The sequence below is a fragment of the Gavialis gangeticus genome, unplaced genomic scaffold (genome assembly GCF_001723915.1).
Source record: "Gavialis gangeticus isolate Ggan-Ray unplaced genomic scaffold, GavGan_comp1, whole genome shotgun sequence".
NCBI classification, from domain to species: Eukaryota; Metazoa; Chordata; order Crocodylia; family Gavialidae; genus Gavialis; species Gavialis gangeticus.
The window spans coordinates 84296851-84308491 of NW_017729025.1; the positions used below are offsets into that span (position 1 = coordinate 84296851).

General features: G+C 41.4%; 1 protein-coding gene across 1 annotated transcript in view; it reads left to right on the forward strand.

The window, feature by feature from the left end:
• The window catches only part of LOC109298779 (cytosolic phospholipase A2 beta-like), a 54672-nt gene that overhangs the window by 5717 nt on the left and 37314 nt on the right, over positions 1–11641 (forward strand). Inside the window, exons 2-10 of the mRNA XM_019519057.1 lie at positions 863–935; positions 2693–2829; positions 4723–4854; positions 5440–5498; positions 6440–6482; positions 7118–7181; positions 8303–8430; positions 8564–8674; positions 11321–11358. Coding sequence (XP_019374602.1) covers positions 863–935; positions 2693–2829; positions 4723–4854; positions 5440–5498; positions 6440–6482; positions 7118–7181; positions 8303–8430; positions 8564–8674; positions 11321–11358 — 785 coding nt within the window. The remainder of the gene's footprint in view (positions 1–862; positions 936–2692; positions 2830–4722; positions 4855–5439; positions 5499–6439; positions 6483–7117; positions 7182–8302; positions 8431–8563; positions 8675–11320; positions 11359–11641) is intronic.

An 11641-nucleotide genomic window follows, 5' to 3' on the forward strand; every position in this document is an offset into this window, starting at 1 on the left:
GGGGGGGGCTGCCACTGCCTCAGGGGGAAGTACCAGTCCCCCCTATCACAGCTCAGGGACTGCTCCGCCCACTGGCAGCTCGCCCTCCCCTCCCCACCGCCAGAGAGGCAGGGGGTCAGTGGGGTGTGCGCACAACGAAGAGGGTTAATCAGTCCTAAATTGCAGTGTTTTTTTTTAAAACCCTTCGCTTCAATTTAGGGCACCTGTTTCATCTACACACGCCTAGTGTGTAGATGAAACACCCGGTTTTGTCCACACACACCTGGACCCATTTCCTAGAACCTAGCAAAGTACTTTCATAATACAGTGTCAAGACAAGACCAGAAGCCTGTATTAGGTGCCCGGAAATCATTATGAGATCCAGTATAAATACCTAACTGGAGCTCATGCTGGTAGCTGCATGCTGCTTGTCCTGATATTATGCTAGCCCCATTTCTAACCCAACATGGGTCTGTAGTACAAAGCTGTCAGCAGACTTTCAGTGCAGTCATATTCCACAGTCACAAATGCACCCAGGAGATCTGAAGGGGCAGGGGCTATAAGATGACTGCAAATGTTGTTCCTCATTGGAAGCTGGGCCTATACTTCCTCCATCCATGTGCCTCCATTCACCTAAACAGCCTGTCCTAGGCATCATTTATTCCCATTAGTATACAGTTTCTTCATTTCTAAATGAACTGGGTAATAAGGAAACCATTTGAAAGAAAGTGGGGTCTCTGGTGGGTTATAAATAGCTTTCCACTCTAAAAGTTGACAACAGAAAACCAGCAAAGGGAGAGGCCTTTTCCCTTACTCTTTTTGAAATATGCTTATTTTCCATATTTTATGTTGATGAAATGCATTTTACTTGGTTTCTCTGCAGACAAAAAGCTCTTCCAACTGCCTGCTTTCTGTAAGAGTCATACGAGCCAGGAACATTACATCAAGGGACCTAGGTGAGTTGTATTTTTCCTTCTGTCTTCTCCATAGTTTATGGATTGTGGGCAACAAGTAAATGTAGTATAATGAAGTAACAGACCTGGATTTTTGTTGGGTGCCCTGAAGCACCTGAAATATTAGCAGAGTAGAGGGAGTAGTTGGAATCTATTTAGGGGACAGCAAACTACCATCTAAGTTTCCTTGTGATTGTATTAGATGAAAAATGTAAAGTAGCAAAGCATGCAGGGTGATGACATTGCACTTGGTTAATCAGCTTGGAGTAGTTTCTGATTTTCACATGTCTATAAATTAAATCATAGATTGGAGTCACACCAGACAGCTGGGGTGCTACAAATATGCTATCAAAGGTTTTCATTGCCTACCATGAGCAGTCAGAGTGCCTCAAATAGCTTCACTGCACAGCACAGTGCCACATGGAGATACTTTTTAAACCTAGCTTAAGTAATGTAAGCAGAAGAGTATGGCCAGCATGGAATTGTGTCCAGGCTCATTTACTCTTGTGAGATGGCATTTTGTGATACAGGCATATCCTAGGAGTGTGCCTCAGGGTAAACTAGACAATTCTGAGCATTGCAAACTCCTCTATATTTTGGGGTCTTTGTGGTCCAGATTCTCAGCTACACAGAATGACTGATTTGTCCTTGATAAGAAAAAGTGACCTGCAGGGCCAGCCCTAGGCATATGCTGAATCCACAGCTAAAATGGGCCTCTTTTGCAATGCTTTTTTTTTATTAGCATTCCCTCCATTTCTTTCCTCAGCAGTGACCCCTTTGGAAATATGTGCTGTGGGACACTTTGTTGTTGCCCATTTGTAGAGATCTTTTATAGCAATCTCAGTAAGACAAACACCTTAAGACCCCTTTTCCACATGCTTCAGACTCCTCTCCTGCATCTAATGAAAGCATTGTTGATTTGTCCAGCTAAACAAGACAGTCCACTGAAGGTGAGGTATGGAATACATTTCTCTTCACAGAGATAAGCAGGATCACCTGCTAGTTGACCATAAGAGCGACCAGCAATGTGTATCACTGAGTTCCCCTTTATGTCTTGGAAATTTTCTAATCAATCTCTTGAGCAAAAAGTCAGTTGAGTGAATTACCACGGTGATTCAACTCAGGGGTGATGCATAGAGGGTGCATGCAGGTGCATGTGCACCCCCTGAGCGTGGCAGCGCACCCCTGAGCGCTGTCAGTGGTCGCCCCTCCTGCTGCCGACAGCACTGGCAGTGTCTGCGGGAGCTCCCCCACTTACCGCCACCGCGTTCCCACTGCTCCCGCTGCCTCCACTGCACTCCTGCCACTGCTGCGCCCCCACAGCCGCCGGGGGGCACACGCTGTTAATGATTCAAATATAAGCATGCATAGATATCCAGATTTACATGGTAACATTTAAAAATATTTCAAAACCACTGTTGTAGTATAAAGTTTTGTACCTGGAAAGAGACTTACCTTGTGGGCCGGATTGTCCAACAACTGTCTAATGCAGATGTGTATTAGTAATGAACTTGTTTTCAGTACAGCATTAGTAATGTGAGCAGTAATGTACAGTTCTGTACCATCAGCCAAGAGTGGCTATCAGAGATCTCTGATATGATGTGGCAATTCCTGCCTTCAAAAGAAATTCTACTCTGTCAAAAGGACAGTTCTTCCTCCCTGTCCAAAGGCTGCTGAGTGATGCCATTTGCTTCTGAGGCTGAAACAAGTCTGAAGTATTGATATACACTATTGCTATATCATGTCTTTTTCTGCTTCAGCGACTGCATCTGATTGCTACGTGAGCCTGTGGCTGCCAACAGCTTCAAATGGAAAGTTCCAGACCCAAACCATTGAGAACTCTGATGACCCCGTCTGGAATGAGACTTTCTGCTTCAGGATCCAGACTGAAGTCAAGGTGGTTAAGAAAATAAGAATTCATTCTCCTGAAAAGCCCAGAGGCTTCATTTCTAGTCCTGGTGATCAAACATGCTAAACAAATTAGGGAAATACTTGTGAGACAGAGCTTGCTGTGGATCATGTAAAAGAAAGTAGCAGAGAGGAGTGGCTTCCTTAGGACCATCTTTGTTTTGGAAAAATTGAAAGTATAGGTTTCTAGGGACAAGGAGCATTGGGAGAGAGAGCATCTTCTCCAGATCAGCATATTTAGAATTCTACAAAACATAATTTCAAAGACAGAATGGACCATCATTCACAGTATCCCATCCAGATTCTTGGAATTAAATTTAATTAATACTCGAGGGCCAAATCCTCATTGGTAAACAAAAAGCCTAATCTTAAGGATAATATAAATGCTTAAAAGGCAAAAAGTGATGCAGGACACCTGTGCTGCAGCAGCCACAAAAATGTTTAAGGTGTGTACAGAAGTGCTCTGTGCACATCTTACAGCGCTGTGGTTTACAGCATGTGTATAGCACTATAAAGCCTCCTGGGGCTTCTCCACTGGTCAGAAATTAGACCAGCGTACAGAAGTTATTTAAAGTGCTGCAGGCTGCTAAAGTGCTGTAAAATAGAGTGCTTCAAATGTAATACCTCATTGAACAAGGGGTAATTTAAAGCACTGTACACATTTTTAAAGTGCTGTAAAGCTGTGCACTTCTATTAAGTCATGGCAATAAAATACTTTAGATGGCAACAAAGAAAAACAACCAAAAACTTCTGTATACACCTTTAGAGCTTAAGTTCACTCAGTACCTGCCTTTTGAATGATAATGATTCCTAAGGACCTGGCTCCTATCAAAAATTCACTCAAATCCATTAGGGTGCTGGGCAACATCTAGATTTCACCGGTCTCTCCAGTGGGCCCAAGTCTTTTAGGTGCCCTCAGGACACACTTAACCCACACTGACAGCATTGGGTGCCTGTAGACGTTCAGGGATACTGCTCTGACATGCTATAATTACAGTACATTGAAGCAGACTCAACTGAGTCTGCTGGAGCATGCTAATTAGCCGTGGCATCTTGTGCGTTCAACATTCCTGTGCTTCAAAATGGCAGCAGGAGTGCTTTAACTAAAGCTCATGAAACAAACTTTAGTTAAAGCGCCCCCCACTGCCATTTTGAAGCAGAGGATGCTGAGTACATGAGATGTTGCAGGCACTTTAATTAGAGCGGCTTTTGGAGCCTCTCTAATTAAAGCGCCACCCCCCCACCCCCAGCGCATGTTTAAAAATGCCCATTGATATCAGTGCAAAGTGTTGTAGTTAGTTAGTTATTTGTATGCACAGCCGAAGGAGGAGGCTATTGGGATGGTGCCTCCACTGCTCATCTTTCTTATAAGAGCCTAGTGGAAATGCACTGGTCTAGGAAGTAGAAGACTTGGGGTTTAGGTCTCTCTGAGCGTGAGGGGATTATTACTTTCAACTCTCACTTTCCAGCAGGCCCTAACCACTAGGTTACAGGACAGTCTGGTTTGAAGTATGCTCTATCTTCCTGTTGAAGCTGAGCCACTGTACAGCCAAAGGTGCCAGAGTCCAGAGGCCAGACAGAAAGCAAGCAAGAAGGAGCCTAACACAGTAACCTAGTGATAACGGCAATAACCTGTGAGGATGGACACCTGAGTTTTGGTCCTTGTTTCCCAGCACTATTTATGTTCATTTAGTAGTGGTACTTATGGGGCCAATATGGATTCTGCCCTGAGTCCCACATTGCTACATGTGTGCATGAATGTTGTTTCCTTTATCCTTCCTTTATCTCCACAGTGATACAGGAATTTGCAGCAGAAATGACGTAAGGTTTTGTGGCTGTTAAAGAGAACAGACTTGTGACGTATCTCTTCTTTTATTCCCAGAATATCTTGGAACTGACTGTCTTTGATAAGGACCCGGTCACCAAAGATGACATCCAGTTCACTGTTCTCTTTGATGTTGCTAACGTGAGGCCTGGAGTGGTAGCTCATGAAATATTCTCTTTGAAATCGGAGGTAAGGACTGAAATTTCAGGAAGACTTGAAGAGTCTATTACAGCCCCCATCTATACCATGTATTAACTGGATGTTGTGTTTGCATGGGGAGACATTAAATGCTAGTTAGCAGTGACATGCATAAGCTCTTCTCATAACTTCAGGAGAAAAAAATTACTCTCTCAGGTAGACCACCACCTGTGTGAGAAGCAAAAATGCATTGATACCCTGCCATCACTGAGGTCTGCAGTGAGTGCTATTCATCTTATGTGTTCCAGATGAATAGCTTTACCTCCTTCAGCTTAAATTTACTCTTACCTTGCTCAAATACTTCCTGCTAGAAAGGGAAAATGCTTGATGAAAAACATGAACAAAACTCATGCATTTCCTAAGTTAAACTGTCATTTTATGTAAGTTCCCTTTCTCAGGTTTCACAGCTTACCCCCATTTCATTCTCATTTTTATTGACCATGAAGAAAGGGGAATTTATTCTGATAAAATCCCATCAAAGGGCTGGTGGGAGAAATTAAGAAAAGCTAGGATAGTTCTACACTGCACAGGATGGTTACAAATGATTAATATTTATTGTCCCTTTCTTTTTTTCAGAAACAGAAATCTTTTCAGAAATGGGAGTCTTTGGAAGTAGAATTTAAGATGGAAAAAATGTGAGTAAAATGCAAAAGTGATGTGTGGGTATGGATCTGGTAAGAAGGTAATAACAAATATGGATCAACATGAATGTGCTGTCTTGAAATGTATCTTCTTTTTGCAAGTGGAGATTTGGGACTGCTGCTTTTTTTCTTCAATTGTTTTGAATTCACCTCCATCTCCCAAAATGCCTCCATTCCATTGATCTGGTCTGCATAGCTGTTGCCCCCTCTATGACAATTAAGACCTGCTCCCTAAACATTTTAAAAATGGAAGAGCCAGATAACTTGCATGTGAGAGCATTGCAAAGGAGCTCCCTGAGCCACCAGTGTTCATTTTTTTTTTTTTACAAATCTTGAAATACTGGGGAAGTCCCCAAAATAACTTACATTGTACCAATGTTAAAAAGGATAAATAGAACCATGAATAGGCCAATATGGGAAGCGATCAGTGGAGAGTAAAAGATGATAGTTAAATTAATGTTACTAACATAATTTTATCCAAAAACAGTCTCCTTGAATAAAGTTGATGTCAGTTTTGGTGAGAACACAAATTTGGTTGCTAAAGGTAGGTCTGTTGACATGATCATTAGGGTTCTGTAAGTCATTTGACTTACTGTCAGATGACATTCAAATAAAAAACTGCGACATGCAAAAACTGGTTAAGCTGCTATGGGAATTTGTCAATTGATGGGGAAGTTTCAGTGGAGTTCTGCTTGGATATGTTCTTGACCTAGTGCTATACAATATCTTTAACAGCGATCTGGATGAAAATATAAAATCACTGCTAATGGGGCTTCATAAATTAGGATTCTCAAAATACAGGTTTTGACAATAATATATTAACATGGAAAACAGTTTGCTTTTAACTGTATGCTTGCAAGCCCTCATTTAAAAAATATACTTAAATTCAATACATTTTTATGTTTAAAAAATTTTTTTTGGTTCTATTTTTCCAGTCCTGGACCTCCTGAAAACCTCAGTACAAATGGTGTCCTTGTGGTAAGGTTCAAATCCGAGTTTTTCCTTTATTTCTTCATTATTTTTTCTTTCTCTAATTTATTTCTTTCCTTCGTGCCTAAAACTGAGCCAAATCCAAATCCATCCATATACTGCCAACATGATAAATAGGAACACAGGCCTAAAATAAAGAAGACAGGGCACATCTACACATGATGCTACATTGCGGTGGCATCCATGGGTGTCTACATGTGACCAGCAGCTACTTTGCCATAGCAGCATGCTCCACTGCTTTAGTGTGCCACTATGGCTAAGTAGCTGCTAAAAATAACCATGCACTGCGCATACAGCACAATATGGGTGGTTACTGTGCTGTGCTTTAGTACTTTTGCGAGTACTAAAGCACGGTGCAGTAACAACATTGCCATAGGGAAAAGGGTGGACACGCCTACAGTCTAGGAGTGGAGGGATTTCAGCATTGCATTCTCTATGCAATAACAGACTTCTGGATCCCTCCTGCAGGTGAAATCCTGTCCTCACTGACACTGATGTCAAATCTACCTTTCATACGTTGTAGAAAGAATTCATCAGCTAATTCTTCTTCCTTCAAACCATTAGAAGCACTTTAAATCGGTTTCTTAGTGATTATCCATTCTTTCACTGATTGTCTTTCTCAGTCTCGTGAAATGTGCTGCTTGGAAGTTCAGGTGGAGAAGGAGGAGAATAAAAGGTATTTGAAAGGTAAGTCCATTTCCTAGCTTAAGGGAGCAGGCAGCCAGATCTACTGTATTCATAGCCTGCCAATTCCAGCTAGAGGCACTTTAATTCACAGTGAAGACCATCTCTATTTGAATGACAATAAAGTAGGGTTCACTGAAAATCTCAGAACTGTCCTTTTCAGCATTTCTCCTTTTCCCGTTTTATAGAATCAAAGGGGCTGGAAGGAGGTAATCTAGTGCATTTCCCTGCTCAAGGCATGATCATCCCTGACTAAAACCATCCTAGACAAGTATTTGTCTAATCTATTTTTTAAAACTACAGAGGATAGAGATTCCAGTCTCTCTGGGTAGTCTGTTCCAATGCTTAACCACCCTCGAATGAGAAACTTCTTCCTAACATCTATCCTAAATTACCCTTGCTGCAACTTAAGGCCATTGTTCCTTGTCCTGTTCTCTGTTTCCACAGAGAATAGTCTATCACCATTCCCTGTATACACTAAGGTATTTAAAGACTGTGATCAAATTCCCCTTCCTTCTTCTCTTCTCCAGACTAAATAATCCCAGTTCTTTCAGCCTTTCCTAATAAAGTCATGTTTCCTAGACCTCTAATCTATTTTGTTACTCTCTACTGGACTCTCTTTAATTTGTCCACGTCTTTCTTGAAGTGTGGGGCCCACAACTGGGTACAGTACTCAAAGTGAGGCCTCACCTGTGTCAGATAGAGCAGAAGAATCAGTTTCCTTGACTTGCAAATCACACACCTGTAAATACAGCTCAGTATGCTATTGGCTTTTTTTTGCAGGACGAGCACATTGTTTTACCTGTTAACACTGTCCTTTTTCCTTAAAGCTATCATGTTGGCACCCATCTTGGTTGGGAGGGCAAAAATGTGATAGGATGCTCATGTTGGGAGTGCTCAAGTGTACAATGGGAAAGCAAGAAAAAGAAATTCGAGATACATTGGCATAAGAATACCTGCTGGTGATCACTTCTCTGGTTGCTTGTGTCTTGAGAGACCTGTCCACATGGCAGCACATGGTGGGTTGTGAAGCATGTAGACCACACAGAAGGAAGTTAGTTTACTTTGTTGGATGTTTTACCTGAATAATGGTAATATTCTTCATGCAAATCCATTTCTTCTAGAGAATAAAAATGTAGTGCTTACGGTGCATGCGTCATATGAAGGAACACAGAAAACCACCACAGATGTAGATACTTTCCACTTCCACTGCATAAGGAGTTGGGAGCCCATACTAAAAGCCAGACTCCAGGTAATAGCCATGATTCCTTCTCACATATCTATCACTCTTATTAATTTACATTGAAACAACGCTGTTTATATTTTCAAACATTTTTAAATGTTTGTTGTACCTAGATAAAACAATTAATTATTATATTCCCCAGAAAATTTCGGATAAGGAAGAAAAGGAAGACAATTCACGTGACTCATTAACAGTCCCACTGAAGTTACTTCCTGTTGGACAGAAAGTGACAGTTGGCATGCTCTTAGAAGATGTAAGTGTTTCATGATTTACAATGACTTCAGCTAAGGTGAGCATAGATAAAGTGCAGCTTAATTAACATAGTAGAATGACTATTAGATACTATGACCATCAAAAATCTTTCAGCATTTGAGTTTGTCTGAAATTTTCCATTGGAGTAGCTTTTGCAAATTTGACATTTTCTATGGCAAAATTTCAATTTTCATAGAAATGTTTTCTTGCAGGGAGAAAGTGATTTTGCCAAGAGTCTTCTCAGCAAAGCACAGAGAAGCTGAAAAAAATTCCCTTTGTTTTGTCCAAAATGGAATTTTCTGAAACTTCTTCTCATGCAAACCTTTGTGGCTTGGACTTTCTATCCTGATTCACTTTTTCCAGCCAGCTCTGCTTCTTTCATCTTTGGCTTTTATGAAGAAATTTTCTGGCTGTCAATACATCTTATCAGTCTTCTGGCTGCCAGTGCTGAAATTCTTAATAGCAGGTTTTATCTCTTCATTTTCAGCCAGTGGGGTGGGGTGGGAAGAAAACTGGAATACAGCAGTTAAATTATCAGTGTCTTGTAGATGCTTGAAGAGTATTTTGTCTTTAGTGATATTTATTGATCTCAACATTCAGCACTGGGGCACTAAAGGCATGTCCATGCCACTTCCATGTCACTCCCAGGGCCACAGCTGAGGAGCATGTTTCGTCCACTCGCTTCTGCTCAACACCCACCCAACCCCAGGAAAGAGAAAATTGCAGCTACTCTGCCTGAGCCCCTGCCAAGCAACACGTCAGAGACAGAGATCCTGACGGCAGTGCTAGTGTGTGCGCTCAGGACATCTTTAAGCCAGCTACTTTGTCTCATTCCTGGGATCTGGTGTGTGCTGAGCAGGAGTGAGAAGACAGGTTGTACTTCTTGGTGATGATTCCACGTGGGGCAGACAAGCCCTAGAAAAACAAGTCTGGGGCATCCCATATGCAGAGGATGAGAATAATGAGGGGTGGGATGAGCCCCAAACTGAGGTTCCTGAGCAGTAGGAGTAGCACTGCCATCTGACTAGATGCATAGTTTGAGATATGAGTCTGAAACTGTTGGATGGCTGACATTTTTTTTTTGGTCTACCCTACGAATTGGTTCTAGTAAACTGTCTGATAAGGTCAGCGTCTGATGAAGAGAACTACAGCTCATGAAAGCTTATTTTATATATATATATATATATATATATATATATTTTATATATTTATAGGTATGTTTTATATATATATATATTTAGCTTGAGATAGATATATAGATATCTATATATCTATCTTAAGCTAAATAAAAAAATCAAGCTATATATATATCTATCTCAAGCTAAATGATATATATAACAAGCTGTCATGAGCTGTAGTTTCCTTCTTCAGATGCTGACCTTATCAGACATATCCATCTACTTTGGTTAGTCTACAAGGTGCAAGTCTATATCTATATCTATCTATAGATGCATGGATATCTTACAAGCTTTCATAGTTTCATAGTAGCTAGGGTCAGGAGGGACCTGAACAGATCATCTAGCCTGACCCCCTGCCACAGGCAGGAATGAATGCTGGGTTCACAAGACCCCAGACAGGTGATCATCCTCTTGAATTTGCCCAAGGTAGGGGCGAGGACCACTTCCCTGGGAAGATCGTTCCAGATTTTGGCCACCCTAACTGTAAAATATTGCCTTCTGATCTCTATCCTAAACCTGTTCTCCATCAGCTTATTACCACTGTTCCTTGTCACCCCAGGTGGTGCTGGGGAGAAAAGGGCTCTTCCTATTTGCTGTTGATCTCCCCTGATGAGTTCGTAGGCAGCGACCATGTCCCCCCTCAGCTTCCTCTTGCTGAGGCTGAACAGGTTTAGGTCCCTCAGTCTCTCCTTGTAGGGCCTGTCCCACTGCCCTCTCACCAAGTGGGTGGTCCTTCTTTGAACCCTAAGCTATAGCTCACTTCATATCTATTTATTTTGATTAGTGTACACACACACACACACACACACACATGCACCCACACAAACACTTTGCTTAGTCTACAACATGTAAATCTACCTTGCCTTCTACTACACTAGGGAGAGCTGAAAGATAGCTTATCCAGTCATCTCTTAATCTGCTAACAGCTACCATTTTCCTTCTTCCAACCCTCACAGAAGGCTGTTGGTAAACATAGGGAGGGTAAAAATTAATCCTTACTAGTCTTTCCGCCAGGGAGAAGAGAAAATTATTATTTTTTTCTTACCTTTTCTGGATCCCCCTCCTCCTAAAACCCTCATTTTTTGCCTCTTTGATAGCTCTTGGGCTCTCCATTTTTATCTTTAGCAACCTTTTGGAGGGACCTGGTAATTTATTTCTCCTCTTTTCCAGTGTTAGAAAACTAGTAGGACCCCTTCCTTCCTTGAGGACCATGTGCCTTGGTTTAGGAGGAAATGTGGTACTGTGACTCAGGTAGACTTTCTGCTTCATCAGCCCATTTGGGGATCCATAGTGAGGATCCTTATTTGCTGTCCTTTCACTATCCCTGTCCAAAAACAGAGCTAGGAAAGAGGGAAGTCACTCACACCAGAAAGCACTTGGAGTGAGGGGCAGAAAAATTACTTGCCTCTGAGAACCACCATTGCTCATTTCTTAACTGTCTGATTCATACTGAAATTATTTGCTTTCAGAAGACACAGATGAAGTTGCATCTGCAAGTAAATGACTGGTAAGAAGATGTACTTTCTCTATAAAATGTTTTGTTGCTTTTTCGGAATGGCTAATTCTAAAGCAAGATATTCTTGATCTAGTTCTAAATCATACACACACCGCGACTAGAATCTGCTGTTACATAAGAGCCATCAAAATATTATTATACATGTTTGAGGTAAATTATAACAAATTTAGCTTCATGATGCTAACATTTAGAAAAGGCAGTTTCAAACAATGAGGAGGCATCTAGTCAAAAGGGCAGATATGAAACTCCTTAGATTCCTCATGGAGGATACCTA